Consider the following 20243-nt stretch of genomic DNA (forward strand, 5'->3'; position numbering starts at 1 on the left):
TGGCAACCTTCAGATTACTAGCCTGACTCCCTAACCGCTCAGCCACCTGACTCCCCACCTGACACACACACACACACACACACACACACACACACACACACACACACACACACACACACACACACACACACACACACACACACACCACACACACGCACACACCACACTCACACACACCCATTATCATACCATTATTATAACAAATGAATGCACTAGTGGCCTACTAACCAACTAAAAGAAAACAGAAAATCTTCAATTAGACAGAGAGATTTACCCAGAAACAAGCAGAAAAGATCCACACCGATCAAAAGTTTTCTTTGAGACAGCGAGGGTCCCGTGATCTCAATGTGTTTCTGTCCGGTACAGGTGTCTTTCCCTGGCCCACCAGCTGTCCTGTTGCACCAGTTATCCGGTAGTTTTAGGTTCAGGTCCGGGTTATGGATTGGACTACTGGAATTTTGGTGCACGGATTTGTCAAACATCGTCGTAGCTATCTGTTCTCAAACAACTTGTTGAAAACTGAGTAAAAATCCAACTTGCATATATCGATTCATGCGTTAACCGTTGTTCTGTTACACGTCCTCTGTGCTGACAACTGATCTGAGCTTACACCGTAGAAGTTCGATTTGATGTAGTTTGTTTTCCTATTTACAACTCAACCTGGAACGCGTACCCGGGAGATAGGCTACGCGCCCAGCTAACTGTCGCGGAAAACTCCCGCTGAAGTCACAAAACGTTCATGGAGGATGCTTAAACCTCTCCTCACACCGATAGAGAGAGAGAGAGAGAGAGAGAGAGGGGGGGGGGGTGAAGGAGAGAGATAGGGGTAGGGGGAGAGAGGGTGAGAGTGATGGAATGAGGGTGGGTGAGTAGGCTGTGTAGAGAATTAAACAGTAACGCATTTACGTTATACATTTTGAAAAATAACCTTCATGAATTTGTCTGTTTGCTCGTGTGTGTGTAAATTATCCTAGCGCGTACAGGCTAATAATTTCCAGCAGCGGAAGGATATTCGATCGTGTGTGACAGGACGGCGTAATCACCGTTGGATTCATGCTGCGTCAAAAACTGCGATATGACGTCTGACGTCAGGTTTACCGAAAGGATAAGCGGTGATGATGAATGAGACGTATACCTCTTGGCACGTCTAACTATGTCTAACTAAGTGTGTGTGTGTGTATTTTTGTATGTGTTTGTGTAATAAGGACAGCACACGCGAACTTACCTGTAGCTTATAAATATATTTCTCTTTCAGAGAGAGTTAAATAGAGATGAAAGAAATAGAAGGATATTATTATTATCATCATCATTATTATTATTGTCGTCTAACTAAATGTTTGCTAAACAGTCTTCCTCCTCTCTGCATTACTGTCATTGTTCTCATAATAATTTATTGCTGCTTTGGCAACATTTGCAAATGTACTTTATGTACTTTATGCCTTTTCTGAACTGACCTGAGAGAGAGAGAGAGAGAGAGAGAGAGGGAGAGAGAGAGTGAAAGGGAGAGGGAGAGGGAGAGAGAGAGTGAAAGGGAGAGAGAGAGGGAGAGAGAGAGTGAAAGGGAGAGGGAGAGAGAAAAACAGAGAGTGAAAGAGTAAGAGAAACAGAGAGTAGTTAGTTCTCCATATTGTGAGAAAGCCCAGAAATATCACTGTGATTTTGTCAGAGTAGCCACCACGTCACATACTGCAGCCAGAGAAAGTCCTGTCATGTGATCTGTGTCAGTGTGGGAAGGAGGAGGGGGGAGGGAGGGGGGTGTAGTAGTCCTGGAAAGAAGACTCAGCATATTTTAGTGAAGTTCCTAAAAGGTCATCAATACATGACCCTCTCCCATTCCATCTCCTAATCCCCTCAACCTTCCCCCGTCCCCCCCTTCCCCTCCCTCCCTCCCTTCCCCTCCCTTCCCCCCCCCTTCCCCTCCCTCCCTTCCCCTCCCTCCCCCCCCCCCTCCCCTCCTCTCCCTTCACCTCTCCCCTCCCCTCCTCCCCTCCCCTGGACGAGGTGCCAAAAAGCTTCATTTTGCTGTTCAACCGTAAAAGGGAAGTTGTGTGTGTGTTATTGTGGTCACAGGGGAAACTACAGTTAATACTGGCATTTGTGACACATGTCCTAAACAGAGCCACAGAGGTTCCTGTAAGAGACAGGTCACCTGGGGGGTGCGGGGGGGGGGGGTGGGGGTGTTCATTCATACAACAACAAACTGGAGACTTCAGTTAGAACACTCCCTCCCTTCCCATCCCTCCCTCCCTTCCTTCCTTCCCCTCCCTCCCTCCCCTCCCCTCCCCTCCCTCCCTCCCTCCCTCCCTCCCTCCTTCCCCTCCCCTCCCCTCCCCTCCCCTCCCCTCCCTCCCCTCCCTCCCTCCCTCCCTCCCTCCCTTCCTTCCTTCCCCTCCCTCCCTCCCTCCCTCCTTCCCCTCCCTCCCTCCCTCCTCTCCACAGATGCTTGGCTGCCCAGCAGGCCAGTGGGTGTGGCTTGCATGATCACAGGTAAATATACCTAGAGAAGTGAATCTCTGGGACCAATTTATTCTGTGTGATGTCATGATGTGGTTTGTACAGTAACCCACTCATACACATCCATACACACACACACACATACAAACACACACATACAAATACACACATAAATACACACAGACAAAGATAGTCCCAAAGGAATGTAACTGTTTTGAGCCTTATTATTTTGACTTCTTAAGGAAGCTGTGTTCGTTGAGAGATCCGCGCCCCTGTAGTCGTTCTAGCCAGCAACCTGGTCAAACGGTTAACGAATATGACATTATATATATATACCGTTTGGAACCAGAGGCTGGAGAGGTCAACTAATGGACCCGGGACAGGAGCGCGCCACTGTGTAATGGAACTGTTCCGGAGTCATTGCGGGGGTAGGGGAACGGGACCGTTGGCCCGGGCACGGTGAATACCCTTGTCTTTCGTTTCCTACCACGCTGGGCTCCGACCGGCTTGCGCAACGAGAACGAGTATCTGTGGAAAGTCTCACTCTCACGCGCCTGCTCTCGGTTCGCTGCACTTGTTGCTTCTGCTCGAGCGTGTAGTGGAGCTGGGGGAGGTACGGGAAACCCATGACTTCCGTGTTTTTCCTCTCCGGCTCGAGTATAAAACTTCTGCAATGGATAGAGGCAACAGATCACTCACAAACAAGCAAGCAGGGGTGTGGCGCGCGTGATACAACAGAAGAGACTGTAAACCTGCGGCCGTTTAATAAAATCGTACTGATGGAGACAGAGAAGACTCATAAACAATATTTTGTACAATAGCGAATTATTGTTTATTCCCGGTTCAATATTGGATTAATCATCCCCGTTAAGAGCTAGGTGTTCCCGGTGCACATACGGAGCAGTCTGGATATCCGACAGCAGCACGCCTCTCTCTGCAGCCCGCTGTTCGCGCTAACAGAGACTACCGGGCTTCGCATCGGCAACGAGATGGACGTAGAATCCCTGAAAAATAGCGCGAGACCCCGCGTCAGGTGCCTGGATGTGTTCCTGGTCGTGTCGGTTATCTCCCTTTTCCTCGCGGTCGTGGCCGTGGCTGGACTTGGAACGATGGCCATCTCGGAGTTGCGGTTGAGCGTGAAATCAAGGTCAAGTGTTAACGTGCAACCGTCCTGGTTGACCGAAGCCGGTTCACAGGCGAGACTGAATAGTGACTCCGGTTCAACCGTATACAAGGTGAGAGCAACGTGGGTTTCTAGCATGTGTGTGTGTGTGTATGTGTGTGTGTGGATGGTGTGTGTGTGTGGATGTGGATGTGGATGTGTGTGTGTCTCTGGATAAAAGCAACTGCTAAATAAATCACATGTAAATGCCTGAGAGAGAGAGAGAGAGAATGTATGTTTGCTGCCTGATCTAACCAGTATCCTCTCTCCTTGGTTTCTCCAGATGCAGAACTTTGCCTACCTCAGAGCCTCCACCAGTAAGTGTCTCTGTCTGTCTGTCTGTCTGTCTGTTTGTCTCTCTCTCTCTCTCTCTCTCTCTCTCTCTCTCTCTCTCTCTCTCTCTCTGTCTCTCTCTGTGTGTCTCTCTTTCCCTCTCTATCCCCAATATTGCAACAATAACACCACTATCGATAATGGGTTTTTGATGCACTGACCTGTGTTGTTTGTCTCCCCCTTCAGGCGAACCACAAAACAGCACGCTGGCGTTGTCTCCTGTAGCCTACGGCTCCGGGAGCTCTGTGGGCTCCATCTACGACTACAACACGGCCCAGAACATTCTCCGGCTCACCAGGAGCTCCTCCTACTTCCTGTACCTGGACCTGCACCTCACCTGCACGGCGCGCTGTCCCCGTGGTCACCTGACCGTCACCGTGGGCGAGCACCTCACCTGCCGGGTGGAGCTTCCGGAGTGGGCGGAGTCGACGCCGATAACCAGGAAGTGCTGGGTGGTGACCCAGATGGAAGCAGACAGTCGGTTGGTCGCCCAGATGACGGTTCCGGAGCAGGGGGCAAAGTTATGGAGGCTGGACGAGAATCATTCCGGATTGGGGATCTTCCTGGTGGACTGATTCAGAAACAGGTCCAAGTTAAGGTGCATTTGATTAAGTTCATCTGGTCACACTTGCTCAGTGTAGATGGGGGAAACTTTGTTTCTTTCACCCTGACACTCCTAGTGAAAGAGGCCAGGGTGTGTAAATCGAACGAACCCAATATCGAGCTGATCCTCAGTCTGACTGGTGAACTCCAAAGAGACTGCAAATCCCACAATGCACTGTGTGCACTTTGACCTTTCCACCCCATGAAGGACATGGCCACAGAGACAATGTCAAAACCCACTTATATTTATATTTTATTTTTCCAATCTTATTTATATTACTCATGGTGTATTTATGTACTTAAAATAATTTTGTTGTATTTATATTTTTGTATTTAAGTTGGCTGTAAGAATGTAATTGTGGTGTAATTTTTATAACGAATGTAGGGATCACTACTCAATAATATAAGTACACTCTGAAGCCAGATGGGTGGGATGTATTTATTTAGCTCCGCCACAAAGCTGTTCCCAAGCTGCACCTTGGGCATGCCAGGCCAGACAAATCAAGTGTACCTCATGTTTGTATCAGTTGCAGGTACTGGTCACGCATCTCTTCTCCCTCTTTCTTATGTTTTGTTTGTTTGTTTTCTTCTTTCTTTCGCTATCTCTACCTTTCTCTAAGGGAGAGGAGTGCCCTAAATCAATTCTCACTGAGTGAGAAAAAATACCACAGTTGTCATGGCGAAAATGGAACGTTCTGGTCCCATGGACCAATGGCGTTGCAGGAGTGACACGGTGTGTTTGTACAGGGCTCTGGAAGCCCTCTGTATCAGTGCTGTCCTGAAATGTTGAACAGGACAATAAAGAATAACATGATATCCAAAATCGACTTATTTGTTTGTGTGAGTGTGCTTGTGCATGCGTGTCAGTGTGTGTGTGTACCTGTGTATGTGTGTGGGTGTATGTGTGTGTTAGTGCATCTGTGTGTGTGTGAAGAGGAGAGGCAGGATGGTGTGTGTATGGGTGTGTGTGTGTGTGTATGGGTGTGTGTGTGTGTGTGTGTGTGTGTGTGTGTGTGTGTGTGTGTGTGTGTGTGTGTGTGGGGTGTGTGTGTGGGGGGGGGAAGTTCCCTGTATTGGCTGTGATCACATCCTGTTTCATACCTTCAACCTATGTGGTTTAGGACCTGTAAGTAGGCCAACACACACACCATCCTGCCTCTCCTCTTGTGCGCGTATATCTTTGTGCATAGTGTGTGTGTTCCTGTGTGTGTCTGCGTGAACAATGGCTGATAATTGTGTAGTAACACACACACACACTGTTCTCTGACCATCATTTTATACTGAGCTGGAACAGGAAATTAATCTGTCTCTCTGTCCACCTGTCTGTCCACCTGTCTGTCCACCTGTCTCTCTGTCCACCTGTCTGTCCACCTGTCTGTCCACCTGTCTGTCCACCTGTCTCTCTGTCCACCTGTCTGTCCACCTGTCTGTCTGTATCTCTCTGTCTTGCTGTTGACCTGTCTGCCTACCTGTCTGTCTGCCTGCCTGCCTGCCTGCCTGCCTGTCTGTCTGTCTGTCTGTCTATCTGCCTGTATGTATCAGTGTGTCAGGTCTCTGGAAGGTTTCATAAACTGTAGCTGACTCAGCAGACGGCACATTCCACTCGCTCACCAATACTTGTATATGCCTGTGGTTACTGTGTGTGAGTGTGTGTGTGTGTGTGTGTTCTGACATAAGTTGCATCGTCTGTGCATCTTCTGTGGTTAGCATCTCTGTCGCAAGAGAGCTGCAGATTTATAAGCACAAACAACACTGCTACTGTGTGTCTCTCAGCCATCTCTACGTGACAGATTTTTTTTTCTATCCTCTGAATACCATGTGTGGGAGAACCATTTTAACACTACGACACCTCGTGGTACTATTCTAGCGACAATCACCATGACAACAAGATATAGAGTGAGCACAGCTGTTTATTTTTGGTGAAATAACTCTGGATCACTATGACAACCTGAATGTCAGATACCTTCAATGAACCAGAAGAAATCCATCACATCTGACCAGTAATCAACTCATGATACATCGAGAGAGAGAGTGAGAAAGAAAGGGAGATAGGAAAAGAGATAGACAGAAAGATAGAGAAAGAGATAGATCGAAAGAGAGACAAACAGAGAGATCTACTGGATCATGAAAGCGCCCATGTAGTTGTCGGTGCGTCCGAATTTAAGAAAACTCCCGTTGCTCACGGTAACAAAGAGGGCGTCGCCGGTGAACAGTTGAAACACACCACCCAGGAAACTGTTGCAAAGTTGGTCAAAATTTTGCTTGTTTTTAACCCCAGACCACGAGAACCTGGAAAACAGGAAGTACAGATCAGACAGACAGGCAGACACACACAGACAGACAGGTAGACACAGACAGACAGGTAGACGGACATACAGACAGACAGACAGACAGACAGACACACACACACACACAGACAGACGGACAGGTAGACAGGCAGACACAGACAGACAGACAGGTAGACGGACATACAGACATACAGACAGACACAAACACACAAACACACACACACACATACACAGACAGACAGAGATACAGACAGGTAGACAGACAGACCATGTCATGAGGTCCTGTGAAGCATTGTAACCTCTGGGAAGCTTCTTGACTTTGTGCTTGATCAGGGAGCATTCCTTGAAGTGCACTTTGGAGTACACATAGTAGTACCCTTTCTCTTTCACCTCCAGGTAGCCATCTTTGTAGTCCATGCCTTGAGTGTAGGCTTCACCTACCGGGCCAGAGTCCCAATGGACTACATCTTCATACACCGTATTGGATCCTGAGAGAGGAGGAGGACGGAAGAGAATGGGGGAGGAGGAAAGTGAGAGAAAACAGGGAAGAGAGGTGAGAGAGGGTGAATAGTAGAGCAGGAAGTGGGAAGAGGGAGGAAAGAGGGGAGTGGAAAGAGAAGGGTTTGTGTGAAAAAGAAAGAAAAAAAATCTAACAAGCCGACACTAAAAAAATCAACAATAACATACCCAACAGGTGTGCTGAGGCCTTCTGCTGTCTCTCTGGTGGGTGTGTCCTCACCCACGTAGGGATCTCATTGGCCTCTGAACCAGGAAGAACCAGGAGGAACCAGGAAGAAGAAGGAAGAACCATGAAGAACCCGGAAGAAGTTACAGGCCATGAGCACCCTGATGAGTTTCTTTCCCCCCTATCAGTGGTGAGTGGTGTCTACCTACCTTTAGATCCTGACCTGCTGAGGACTGAACCATCCTGCAAGGTTGGTGGGGGGGGGGGGGAGGAAGTGTGAGTACCACGCACAAAGACATATAATACACACATCAAAACACACACTAGAACACACACGCACACCTGTACGTACAATCAGGAACATTCAAATCTACACACAGAGACACTCACTCAGAAACACACACAGGTATATACACACACAGGTATAAACACACACAGGTATATACACACACAGGTATAAACACACACAGGTATATACACACACAGGTATAAACACACACAGGTATATACACACAAAGCCGTACGAACACACAGTCATGATTCCTCGACATACCGGATGGGGCAAAGGTGTCCCGTGCAGAGCCTGGAAATAAGGAGAGAGGAAACACAGAATGAAACAAAGAGGGAAAGGATGGAGGGAGACAAGAGTGGGATTATTCACTGAACGACATGTGACAGTGAGAGGAGAAAGAGGAAGTGGTGTCATAGAAAGGGGGTGTGATGTCACCAGTGTGTGTGTGTGCGTAAACAAGCAGAGGAAAGTCCCAGGAATCAGGGGAAGGACCATGTGGACTCTCCATCTCTACACTTCCACATCTCTCTCTCTCTCTCTCTCTCTCTCTCTCTCTCTCTCTCTCTCTCTCACACACACACACACACACACACACTTCCACATCTTTATCTCTCTCGATCTCTCTTTCTCTCACACACACACACTTCCAGATCTCTCTCTCTCTCACACACACACACTTCCAGATCTCTCTCTCTCACACACACACACACACACTTTCAGATCTCTCTCTCACACACACACACACACACACACACACACACACACACACACTTCCAGATCTCTCTCTCACACACACACACACACACACACACACACTTCCACGTCTCTCTCTCACACCTCCTCTCCCCCCACACACAGTCACAGTCACACACACACACAGTCACACACACACAACCCCCCTCACACACAAACACAGTCAAACACAGACAACCCCTCACACACACACAGACACCCTCACACACATACACACTCACACACACAGACACCCTCACACACATACACACTCACACACACAGACACCCTCACACACACTCACCTCTGTACTCTTGTACAGGTAGTATATACAGCCAGACTGGACCACCAATCCCAGGAGAGCCAGGCCCACCAGCAGGGGAAGGAGCCTCTGGCAAATCCCTCCCCAGCGACGATGCTTCCTGCTGGGCAGAGGGGCGATGCTGGCCTGGCTGTCTACTATGAACACCTGGGGGTAGGGTTCCATCCTTGCCCCTCCGCTGGGCCTTCCTGCTCCAGGTGCAGACAGACAAACCAGTCCTTCCTGAAGGAACACCCTCCCTACACGGTCTCCTTCTCTCTGTCTCTCTCTTTCTCTCTCCTTCTCTCTGTTTCTCTCCTTTTCTCTCTGTCTCTCTCCTTCTCTCTCTGTCTCTCTCCTACTCTCTCTGTCTCTCTCCTTCTTTCTGTCTCTCTCTTTCTCTCTCTGTCTCTCTCCTTCTCTCTCTATCGCTCTCCTCTCTCTCTCTCTCTCCTTCTCTCTCTGCCTCTCTCTTTCTCTCCTCCCTGTCTCTCTTCCTCCCTGACGTCCTACTCTCTCGCCCCCCTCCTCCGCCTAGCTCTCTCTGCTCTTGTCTCTGGAACAGACTGAGTGACTGAAGCCGACCAGACAGACCGTAGCAGTCCTGTTCCAGTCAGTCCAGTTCTAGAACAGATCTCAGGGTTCTCACCAGCAGACTCCAGAAGCCTCGGGTATCAGTCCAAGGTCCAAGGTTCTAGAACCCACCGTCTAGAACGTCCAGGAGAGTTCTGGAAGAGGACCTGAAGAAACGTGCACTCCTGTGTTCCTCCCTGTGTCTGATCCACTACGCTTGTTCTTCTGCAATGCATGCATGTTCAATGAGGAAATACAACGTGTATGTGTGTATGTGTACAAACAGAACACGCCCTTAAAGGCGACTGAATGTGGTTATCATCTTTTAGTCGACACTTCCTCTCTCTCTCTGTCTCCTTCCTCTCTCTCTCTGTCTCCCTTATTTGCTTCTATCTCTCTCTCCCCCCTCTCTCTCTGTCTCCTTTCTCTCTCTCTCTCTCTCTCTCTCTCTCTCTCTCTCTCTCTCTCTCTCTCTCTCTCTGTCTCCCTTTTCTCCTTCTATCTATCTCTCCCCTCTCCCTCTCTCTGTTTCCCTTCTCTCTCTCCCTCCTTCTATCTCTCTCTCCCTCTCTTCTCTCCCTCCCTCTATCTCTCTCCTTTCTTTCTCCCTCTCTTTCCACATTCTCTCTGTCTCTCCTCTGTCCCTGCTCTCTCTCTTTGTCTCTCTCTCTCTTTGTCTCTGTCTTTTTTTCCTGGTTGTCCAATAGGCTATCTGTCCATCCTGAGTTACACATTTCAATATTAGAGTTGTCAAACACACAAATATGTCTGTTTACCTGAGTCAATCCCAAAAATACACAAGCACACACACAGACATAAACAGACCACTTACAAACACACACAGACACACACAGGCACAATGGTTTCCGTGGCAGCCGGGTGGTGTGCAGTAGCGATAAAGGGAACAGGAAGACAGAGGCCTAGTACAGAAGACAAGTGCATTGTGGGTAATATGTACAACCAAGCCAGACAACACTACTGGCAAGATTCTGTGCGTGTGCAGGTGTGTGAGTGTGTGTCTGTGTGTGCACATGTGTTTGCAGGCGTGTATGTGCGTGTGTATGTGTACACACAACAGTGTTCAGAACAACAGTATTTGCTGAGAAAGAGAGTGTGTGTGTGTGAGAGAGAGAGAGAGAGAGAGAGAGAGAGAGAGAGAGAGAGAGAGAGAGAGAGAGAGAGAGAAAGGGAGAGGACATAGGAGATATTGACAGAAAAGAAGTGAGAAAAAAGAGAAAGGAAGAGAAAGAGAGGGAAAGAGAGGAGAGAAAGAGGGAGACAGGAGAGATCCTGATAAACTGAGCGTCTGTTGCCATCTGTTGGTTTTTCAACAGTAATACATTGTCTGAATCTCAGTCGTTCTAAATGAAGTACCAGTAGACAATTCATACACAGTGTCTCTCTTTATTGCAGTATAATAATATTTCGGACTCGATGACAGGTTAAAGTTCAACCAAAACCTGTGAATCAACAGTACTTGTCTGTGTGTTTCTCAGCTTTCGTTATTTTCGTGAGTTATAATAACACGCATTCACAGCACAAACGTTGAGAAATTTGTAAAACCTTCCCGCGGTTTTAACAGCAGCGCCAGCTTCCGGCCAGCACAGTATGGACGTGCTCAGCGATTGGATAGCGAAAAGATACGCTCTACCTTCTGATTGGTGCAGCCACAACAGACATCCCATCCAATTGCGGGGTAGGAAAGTTCATTTGCGGAAACAAGACTGCCTCGTAACCAGGAGAGATGGAAAGTTAGCTAGTAGCAGCCTCCCTGACGCAATACCTTCAAAAAGGGCTTTAGGTGTTAAAATCGCAGCCATGGATTCTCGTCTTTGGAAAGCGTGGAGGACGGAAACAGGGTATCTGTTTGTGGCAGTAACCGTGGTTACATTGTGCTTACAACCGGTCCGTGCGTTTGGGAATAGCCAAGAGTTTACGTTTCTACTTCCAGCCGGAAGAAGCGAATGCTTTTACCAGACGGCTACGAAGGGAGGCACGATGGAGGTCGAGTATCAGGTGAGACATGAAGCATCATCTTATAGAGGCTAGAGTGAAGACGTGTCATTCCTAAAGTAAACCACCCAGTTTTCCTAATCACATAGCTATTTACTGCTAAATTGGTAACGCTTGATAGGACAATATTAGTTAACTAAACTCATATTCTTATCGTTTTAAATCGAAATAATTGGGGTTTCTGGGTTTAGCTAGCGAATGTCCGGTGCATGGACGTTTTGACGTCTACCTAGCTTGAAGGCATCCTAAGCTAATACCTTACCATCTTCAAGCGCAAGGATGTTTGCCAAGTGGGTGTATAGTTAACAAATATGATAAAAGGAGCCGTTAACCCTTTCTAGACTGGCCTGGCAGGTGCAGAGAGAGGCGGAGAGTTGCAAGGGGCGTTGACAATCAGAGATGGCAAAAGTACACACATCCTTCACTCAAGTATACTTATGATTAAAAAGCCTGTGGTGAAAGTTGAAGTGCTGACTACACTTTTTCACTCAATTTAAAGTAAAGAATTATGGGCTCTGACATATACTTAATTAAAACGAAGCCATTACTACAACCTGTTTTAATGTCACTCTTTGGAATGCCAACTTTGTCACTGTAAAATACGGGACAAAAGGTGGCCTGCCGCAGCAGTGCAGGTTTGGTTTAGTGTGAATATACAAATGTATTCTTGTAGTATGTGTGTTTTGGATGAAATGACCAAAGGGGTTAGCATGTGTGTTTTGGATGAAATGACCAAAGGTGTTAGTATGTCTGTTTTGGATGAAATGACCAAAGGGGTTAGTATGTGTGTTTTGGGGTAAATGGCCAAAGGGGTTAGTATGTGTGTTTTGGATGAAATGACCAAAGGGGTTAGCATGTGTGTTTTGGATGAAATGACCAAAGGGGTTAGCATGTGTGTTTTGGATGAAATGACCAAAGGGGTTATAAAAACAGTGTAACAACAGTGAGCTAACAACACAACAGTGTAAAAACTGTAATAACGGTTGTAATAACAGTAACAGCGTAATTACAACGTAACGGTGCATGTCCACTGCAGCGACGCAAATCGCTTGTCATCGCTCGCCTTCCCACAATGCACCACGCTCGGGGGCGTGTCAGACAGATTAACGCAGAGATGTAAGCTAGTTCTCTAAAGTCACTTTTGTAGTTCGTATAACATCAGACTTGGGTTTATGTACTTTCAATATCAATCAAAATACAACTCTACAATTCAAAACTGTTTTTAATAGACATATACGTTGACGTGTAAAAACGTTTTATTATATTACTCGAAGTCTCTGCTAATCTGTCGATACGACGAGGGAGTCTCCATCTTGAAACTGAAAGCTAGAAATGTTTACCATGGTTGCTATGTTACGAGCAACAAGAAAACACTCCGATTGGCCATCGCTAGCGAAAATCGCTCCTCATTTGCATAAAGTTGAGAAAATCTCAACTCGAATTGCTTGAATCGTGTCGCTACCCACAATGCACCACGCAAGCGATTCGCCTGGCTCCATTGAAAATTAATGGAAAGCATGTTGGAGTGAAAGTAAAAAATAAATAGTAAAAAGTAAAGTACTGATACCAGAAAAATTAAGTACAGTAACAACCCTTCTCAGTAACAGTCGATGTGTTTAGGAGGTTTCAGGTGTGTGTGTGTGTGTGTCCAGGTCATCGCAGGAGCAGGGATGGACGTAGACTTCACCATCCTCTCTCCTCAGGGCTTCTATATCATCTCAGAGCTCCGCCAATCAGACGGCATTCACATGTAAGAAACCTCCCGATTGGTCAGAATCCCCTCACTGGTGTCTGTCCTGTCCCTCTGATTGATCGACGCTCTAACATCAACTTCTCTTATTGGCTGTTTTAGGGTGGATTTCACAGAAGAAGGCGACTATCAGATCTGTTTCGACAACAGCTTCAGCCGTTTCTCCGAGAAGTCCGTCTTCTTTGAGGTGATCTTGGAGGGGACCGGCCGGGGAAGTGGGAGGGGGGACGAAATAGTGGGCGGGGCTTGGGACGCCGGAGGGTAGCCAATTGGAGTACAAGAAGCTGGACGATATCAGGGTGAGTGACAGGCTAGAGGCCCTCCCCCTCTCATCCCTCTCTTTAACTTTCTGGAAGTCTCGTTCCATAATGCCATCTGCCTCTCTCCCTCTCTCCATTCTCTCTCTCCTCCTCCCCCTCCTCCCTCCCTCTCTCCCTTCTCTCTCTCCTCCTCCCCCTCCTCCCTCCTCCAGGAGTCCCTGGACTCCATCCACAGGCGTCTGGAGAGGAGTCGTCAGATGCAGACTGTTCTGAGGGCCTTTGAGGCCCGAGACCGGAACCTTCTGGAAGACAACCTGTGGAGGGTCTCCTTCTGGTCCTGCTCCAGCCTGCTGCTGCTACTGGCTGTGGCTGGCACCCAGGTCTGCCCTGGCCCCCTACACCTCAGTACGCTGTTCTGACGGCACCCTACACCTCAGTACGCTGTTCTGACGGCACCCTACACCTCAGTACGCTGTTCTGACGGCCCCCTACACCTCAGTACGCTGTTCTGACGGCCCCCTACACCTCAGTACGCTGTTCTGACGGCCCCCTACACCTCAGTACGCTGTTCTGATGGCACCCTACACCTTAGTATGCACTGCACTTGTTTAAAGACAAATCTAATGGCTCTTTATCTACCCCTCCATCCCTCTCTCTTTCCCCTCTCTCCCCCCCCCCCCCCCAGGTTTACACTGTTCGCCGGCTCTTTGACGACAAGAGGCGTGTCTGTACCTAGAGCCACGCCCACTCAGTGAGCGTTGTTGCACAGCGGAGACAGGAAGAGGAGGAGCCAGAGGAGGACTTTTGTCATCTCAGTTCACACGGTGCCTTGGGTGGGTTGCGATGACCTTTAACCCCTCACCCAGTCATGTTGGGTTAGTTTGACTTGGAACACCTTGTAGAGCCACGCCCCTCCCCTCCCCCTCTTTTTCCATTGGCCCACTGCCCCGCTGTATGCCACTGAACAACCAATCACACTGCATGGTTTAGGGAGTTACTGATGATGGTGAACGTGCCTATGCTGATATGTAGAGAATGACAGAAGGATTGTAGATGTACGAGGGGGGTATGTGGTTTTTACTGTGAGTGAGTCTCAAACTTTTTAGCTTTCCCTTTTGCACATTTCCCATGATGCCCTGTGTGATCTGATAGATTTTATAATCCACAAGTATAGAGGCCAACATAAAGTTAGTGGAACATGTCATCAAGTTTACAGTCAACGTCAAGTTTACTGAATGTGTAATCATTGTAAATTTAGCAAGGCCAGTGTAACGTTTACCATGGAAATGTATGTTTAGTTTATTGATCATGTGGGCAGTGTGGTCGAGACCTATGATTGTACTTTTAAAGGGATAATGACAAACACATCTACACATTGCCATGGCAGTTACTGAATTTTATTTCATTGTTTTTACACAATAAAAATACATTTGATTCACATCTATTATTGTTTGCTGTGCTTTATTGTATTTGTAACCTCACGCACACACACACACACACTTTCACAAGCAAATTAATGGCATAATGTTTTGAATTTTAAAAGGCTTTGAATCGAAGTGCGAATTATACGATAATCGGGGGGGTCAACTTCTTCTCCAGGGCGTAAAGTCATGTTTACGATGTATATGAGAAGTGTGTGGTGGAGGAGACGGGGTTTGGGGGGCTCTGTTCATTCAGTCAGTTAAATGTCAGAAGTACAAAGTGTTTCTGCACTGAAGCAGACAACAGTTTTCAATAATAATACTATTTGATTACAAGGTATTTGCATTACATAGGCAATAGATAAAACAAAGCTCGCAGACTTCCTAATCAATAAACAATCTATTATCAAACACAACAAATCGAATGGATCGTTTGCAGGCTGTGTGTGTGTGTGTGTATAATGGTGAGTGAGTGATTTTAAGTGCGTATGTGTTTAGGTGCATGTATGTGCACGGATGTGTGTGTGTATGTACAGTATGTGTGTGTCTAGTCCAGCAGGGAGGGTTCTGAAGGTCGTATGATGGTGGGACGGTTGGGAGCTGCTGGAGGTCTTCTGCTGCACGAGAGAGACGAGGAGGGGGGAGAGGAGGAGGGAGAGGAGGGGGCAAAGGGGGGGGGGGAGAGAGGAGAGAAATGTGATGGAGATTATCAGGAGTCACATGCGCTACAGGAACAATCACCACCCCTCCACCAGAGGCAGGGGGCTGTCTGGGCCAGCCAAGCCCAGGACGGGAGCTCTTACCTGGGGATGCCGGGCGGCAAGGCGGGAGGTATGCGGGCCGGCCTGGAGGGGACCTGGGGTTGGAGCTCCGGGGGGGGCCCGGGTCGGGAGGGGATGGGAGGGGTGATGTAGGCCGGGGTGGAGGCAGGGTTCAGGGGGGGAGGGGGACCAGGGGTGGAGCCTCTCACTGCTGGGGGGCGACTGGGAGCGGGGGCAGAGGCAGGGGGGGGGCGGGCAGCAGGGGGGGGGCTGGAGGAGACGGGGAGGGAAGGAGGGGGAGATGGGGAGGGAGGGAGGGAGGGGGAGATGGGGAGGGAGGGAGGGGGAGATGGGGAGGGAGGGAGGGAGGGGGAGATGGGGAGGGAGGGAGGGAGGGGGAGATGGGGAGGGAGGTAGGGGGAGATGGGGAGGGAGGGAGGGAGGGGGAGATGGGGAGGGAGGTAGGGGGAGATGGGGAGGGAGGGAGGGAGGGGGAGATGGGGAGGGAGGGAGGGGGAGATGGGGAGGGAGGGAGGGGGAGATGGGGAGGGAGGGAGGGAGGGGGAGATGGGGAGGGAGGGAGGGGGAGATGGGGAGGGAGGGAGGGGGAGATGGGGAGGGAGGGAGGGAGGGGGAGATGGGGAGGGAGGGAGGGGGAGATGGGGAGGGAGGGAGGGGGAGATGGGGAGGGAGGGAGGGGGAGATGGGGAGGGAGGGAGGGAGGGGGAGATGGGGAGGGAGGGAGGGAGGGGGAGATGGGGAGGGAGGGAGGGGGAGATGGGGAGGGAGGGAGGGAGGGGGAGATGGGGAGGGAGGGAGGGGGAGATGGGGAGGGAGGGAGGGAGGGGGAGATGGGGAGGGAGGGAGGGGGAGATGGGGAGGGAGGGAGGGAGGGGGAGATGGGGAGGGAGGGAGGGGGAGATGGGGAGGGAGGGAGGGAGGGGGAGATGGGGAGGGAGGGAGGGGGAGATGGGGAGGGAGGGAGGGAGGGGGAGATGGGGAGGGAGGGAGGGAGGGGGAGATGGGGAGGGAGGGAGGGGGAGATGGGGAGGGAGGGAGGGGGAGATATGGGGAGGGAGGGAGGGGGAGATGGGGAGGGAGGGAGGGAGGGGGAGATGGGGAGGGAGGGAGGGGGAGATGGGGAGGGAGGGAGGGGGAGATGGGGAGGGAGGGAGGGAGGGAGGGGGAGATGGGGAGGGAGGGAGGGAGGGGGAGATGGGGAGGGAGGGAGGGAGGGAGGGAGGGGGAGATGGGGAGGGAGGGGGAGAGGGAGGGAGGTAGGGGGAGATGGGGAGGGAGGGAGGGAGGGAGGGAGGGGGAGATGGGGAGGGAGGGGGAGAGGGAGGGAGGTAGGGGGAGATGGGGAGGGAGGGAGATAGAGAGGGAGGGAGGGAGGGAGGGAGGGGGAGATGGGGAGGGAGGGATATAGGGAGGGAGGGAGAGAGGGAGGGAGGGAGGGGGAGATGGGGAGGGAGGGAGGGGGAGATGGGGAGGGAGGGGGAGAGGGAGGGAGGTAGGGGGAGATGGGGAGGGAGGGAGGGAGGGGGAGATGGGGAGGGAGGGACGGAGGGAGGGGGAGATGGGGAGGGAGGGGGAGAGGGAGGGAGGTAGGGGGAGATGGGGAGGGAGGGAGGGAGGGGGAGATGGGGAGGGAGGGAGGGAGGGGGAGATGGGGAGGGAGGGGGAGAGGGAGGGAGGGAGGGGGAGATGGGGAGGGAGGGAGGGGGAGATGGGGAGGGAGGGAGATAGAGAGGGAGGGAGGGAGGGAGGGGGAGATGGGGAGGGAGGGAGGGAGGGGGAGATGGGGAGGAAAGGGAGGGAGAGATGGACGTGTTAACTATTAATTCTGTATGTATGTTAGTGTGTGTGTATGTATATACTGTATGCTAGTGTGTGTGTGGGTGTGTACCTGGGTTCCTTGGCCATCAAAGAGTTGTCCACGGGCGGGGGCAGGGGAGCGGAGACGGTGGTGGTGGTGATGTCACCGATGATGTGCAATGCTTCTTTGAGAGCGTGGTACATTCTCAGAGTGTCGTCACGGCGCTGGGCCTGGTCACATGACTCCTCCATCAGGCTGTTCTGGTCCCCGGAGGAGTACAGGTACGCCAGCAGCTCAGAGTGGATGAAGTCCTTAGCCTGGTGAGGAGGGAGAGAGAGGTTAGAGAGAGAGAGATAGAAAGAGAGAGACGAAGAAGAGCGAGAGACAGAGAGAGAGAGAGATAGATAGAGACAGAAGGAGAGAGAGACAGAGAAAGAGGGAGAGACAGAGAGAGACAGGGGGAGAGAGAGAGGGGCGTACGCTGTTGATCATGAGGTGCATGATGGTCTTGGGCATGAGGTCTCGGACGGCCTTGTTGACAATGCCGGTGTAGGAGTCCACCAGGTTCCTGATGGTCTCCACCTGCCGCTCCAGCTGAGGGTCCATGGAGACGCTGTCGCTAGGAGACAGCACATCCTCACTCTCTACCTGGGGGGAGACAGCACATCCTCACTCTCTACCTGGGGGGAGACAGGACATCCTCACTCTCTACCTGGGGGGAGACAGGACATCCTCACTCTCTACCTGGGGGGAGACAGCACATCCTCACTCTCTACCTGGGGGGAGACAGCACATCCTCACTCTCTACCTGGGGGGAGACAGGACATCCTCACTCTCTACCTGGGGGGAGACAGCACATCCTCACTCTCTACCTGGGGGGAGACAGGACATCCTCACTCTCTACCTGGGGGGAGACAGGACATCCTCACTCTCTACCTGGGGGGAGACAGCACATCCTCACTCTCTACCTGGGGGGAGACAGGACATCCTCACTCTCTACCTGGGGGGAGACAGCACATCCTCACTCTCTACCTGGGGGGAGACAGCACATCCTCACTCTCTACCTGGGGGGAGACAGGACATCCTCACTCTCTACCTGGGGGGAGACAGGACATCCTCACTCTCTACCTGGGGGGAGACAGGACATCCTCACTCTCTACCTGGGGGGAGACAGGACATCCTCACTCTCTACCTGGGGGGAGACAGGACATCCTCACTCTCTACCTGGGGGGAGACAGGACATCCTCACTCTCTACCTGGGGGGAGACAGGACATCCTCACTCTCTACCTGGGGGGAGACAGGACATCCTCACTCTCTACCTGGGGGGAGACAGGACATCCTCACTCTCTACCTGGGGGGAGACAGCACATCCTCACTCTCTACCTGGGGGGAGACAGGACATCCTCACTCTCTACCTGGGGGGAGACAGGACATCCTCACTCTCTACCTGGGGGGAGACAGCACATCCTCACTCTCTACCTGGGGGGAGACAGCACATCCTCACTCTCTACCTGGGGGGAGACAGCACATCCTCACTCTCTACCTGGGGGGAGACAGGACATCCTCACTCTCTACCTGGGGGGAGACAGGACATCCTCACTCTCTACCTGGGGGGAGACAGGACATCCTCACTCTCTACCTGGAGGGAGACAGGACATCCTCACTCTCTACCTGGAGGGAGACTGGGAGATGGTACTCTGCTGTGTGTGTGTGTGAGTGATGTGTGTGTGGTGTGTGTGTGTGGTGTGTACTTGGTCCCTCTCAGGGTAGACTCCTGCTCTGAGGTGTGTGTGTGTGTGTACCTGGTCCCTCTCAGGGTAGACTCCTGCTCTGAGGTGTGTGTGTGTGTGTACCTGGTTCCTCTCAGGGTAGAATCCTGCTCTGAAGTGTGTGTGTGTGTGTGTGTGTGTGCGTACCTGGTCCCTCTCAGGGTAGACTCCTGCTCTGAGGAAAGAGGCCTTCCAGCTGTCCACATCCTCCTGAGAGTCACATGCCAGCTCGATCTGACGCAGGTCCTTATACACGTTCCTGACACGCACACGCAGACACACACACACACGCACACACACACACACGATAATAGGCCAAGCAAAAAGGGTAACTGAAATAAATATCTTACATATAGTCATTTAGCAGACGCTCTTATCCAGAGCGACTTACAGTAAGTACAGGGACATTCCCCCGAGGCAAGTCGGGTGAAGTGCCTTGCCCAAGGACACAACGTCATTTAGCACAGCCGGGGAATCGAACCGGCAACCTTCTGATTAATAGCCCGATTCCCTAACCGCTCAGCCATCTGACTCCCTTGTATATTGTATTTTTCTGTATCACAGACACACAGACACACACCGTTGCTCCGTGTTGAAGATGGCGAAGATGTGTTTAGCTGACATGAAGCCCTTCTCCAAATCTCTCAGCTTCAGGTTGTCCAGAGGCAGCATGTACTTCTTCTCTTTCTCCTGACACACACACACCACACACACACCACACACACACCGTTAGATATAGGCAAGAGACTCCCCACATGCACCCCCCCCCCCCCCGCCCCAACACACACACCTCCTCATCCTTGTACCAGGACAGAGACTCTGCCGTCAAGACAAACCAGTAGGCCTTGGACCCCCCCTTCATGATGCTGATGTTGATGGTGAGCCAGCCCCTCCGGATCACCTGCCACACAGGAACAGTCCATTACTGTGGGACAGAGGGGAGTCCACACACACATGCTACACACACGTGTTACGTGTTACGCACACAGCTGTTGTATCACCTGCTCCTCCTCCCTGCCTCTGGCA

At 51.0% G+C, this 20243-nt stretch overlaps 4 protein-coding genes across 5 annotated transcripts; 2 read left to right on the plus strand and 2 right to left on the minus strand.

Annotated features, from left to right (window-relative positions):
- Nucleotides 1-2868: 2868 nt before the first annotated feature.
- Nucleotides 2869-5365, plus strand: LOC134016152 (uncharacterized). Its single transcript, XM_062455556.1, has 3 exons — nucleotides 2869-3689; nucleotides 3900-3933; nucleotides 4136-5365. Exons 1-3 carry the CDS (start codon nucleotides 3444-3446, stop codon nucleotides 4522-4524), a joined length of 669 nt encoding a protein of 222 aa, XP_062311540.1. The 5' UTR covers nucleotides 2869-3443; the 3' UTR covers nucleotides 4525-5365.
- A 1087-nt stretch (nucleotides 5366-6452) lies between these two features.
- Nucleotides 6453-9493, minus strand: LOC134016148 (tumor necrosis factor ligand superfamily member 6-like). Its single transcript, XM_062455552.1, has 6 exons — nucleotides 8854-9493; nucleotides 8079-8108; nucleotides 7735-7768; nucleotides 7528-7602; nucleotides 7109-7328; nucleotides 6453-6841 (listed from the first exon to the last, which is right to left on the minus strand). Exons 1-6 carry the CDS (start codon nucleotides 9034-9036, stop codon nucleotides 6667-6669), a joined length of 717 nt encoding a protein of 238 aa, XP_062311536.1. The 5' UTR covers nucleotides 9037-9493; the 3' UTR covers nucleotides 6453-6666.
- A 1627-nt stretch (nucleotides 9494-11120) lies between these two features.
- Nucleotides 11121-14888, plus strand: tmed1b (transmembrane p24 trafficking protein 1b). The gene is given in 6 exon segments (XM_062455555.1): nucleotides 11121-11439; nucleotides 13089-13186; nucleotides 13289-13385; nucleotides 13387-13485; nucleotides 13659-13826; nucleotides 14132-14888. Coding segments are annotated over 6 exon segments (711 nt in total). The 5' UTR covers nucleotides 11121-11241; the 3' UTR covers nucleotides 14183-14888.
- LOC134016149 (dynamin-2-like) lies at nucleotides 14389-20164 on the minus strand. 2 transcript variants are annotated; one of them, XM_062455554.1, is made up of 7 exons: nucleotides 20008-20164; nucleotides 19798-19907; nucleotides 19365-19476; nucleotides 17928-18095; nucleotides 17538-17764; nucleotides 15671-15898; nucleotides 14389-15481 (listed from the first exon to the last, which is right to left on the minus strand). In XM_062455554.1, the coding sequence occupies exons 1-7, from the start codon at nucleotides 20077-20079 to the stop codon at nucleotides 15415-15417; spliced, it is 984 nt and encodes a 327-aa protein (XP_062311538.1). In that variant the 5' UTR covers nucleotides 20080-20164; the 3' UTR covers nucleotides 14389-15414. The 2 variants fall into 2 exon arrangements, with proteins under 2 accessions (XP_062311538.1, XP_062311537.1); XM_062455553.1 differs by having other exon boundaries at nucleotides 14389-15484.
- Between the last annotated feature and the right edge of the window lie 79 nt (nucleotides 20165-20243).

This window comes from Osmerus eperlanus, unplaced genomic scaffold (genome assembly GCF_963692335.1).
Source record: "Osmerus eperlanus unplaced genomic scaffold, fOsmEpe2.1 SCAFFOLD_182, whole genome shotgun sequence".
NCBI lineage: Eukaryota > Metazoa > Chordata > Actinopteri > Osmeriformes > Osmeridae > Osmerus > Osmerus eperlanus.

Coding starts and splice junctions, on each gene's coding strand:
- LOC134016152 (XM_062455556.1), top strand. CDS start 3,444: ATGGACGTAGAATCCCTGAAAAATAGCGCGAGACCCCGCGTCAGGTGC. Junction 3,690..3,899: donor CCGGTTCAACCGTATACAAG/GTGAGAGCAACG, acceptor TGGTTTCTCCAG/ATGCAGAACTTTGCCTACCT. Junction 3,934..4,135: donor CTACCTCAGAGCCTCCACCA/GTAAGTGTCTCT, acceptor CTCCCCCTTCAG/GCGAACCACAAAACAGCACG.
- LOC134016148 (XM_062455552.1), bottom strand. CDS start 9,036: ATGGAACCCTACCCCCAGGTGTTCATAGTAGACAGCCAGGCCAGCATC. Junction 8,109..8,853: donor ACCTGTACAAGAGTACAGAG/GTGAGTGTGTGT, acceptor CCTTATTTCCAG/GCTCTGCACGGGACACCTTT. Junction 7,769..8,078: donor GGACACCTTTGCCCCATCCG/GTATGTCGAGGA, acceptor CCAACCTTGCAG/GATGGTTCAGTCCTCAGCAG.
- LOC134016149 (XM_062455553.1), bottom strand. CDS start 20,079: ATGAAGGGGGGGTCCAAGGCCTACTGGTTTGTCTTGACGGCAGAGTCT. Junction 17,765..17,927: donor TGCACCTCATGATCAACAGC/GTACGCCCCTCT, acceptor CCTCCTCACCAG/GCTAAGGACTTCATCCACTC. Junction 15,485..15,670: donor TTGCCGCCCGGCATCCCCAG/GTAAGAGCTCCC, acceptor TCTCTCGTGCAG/CAGAAGACCTCCAGCAGCTC.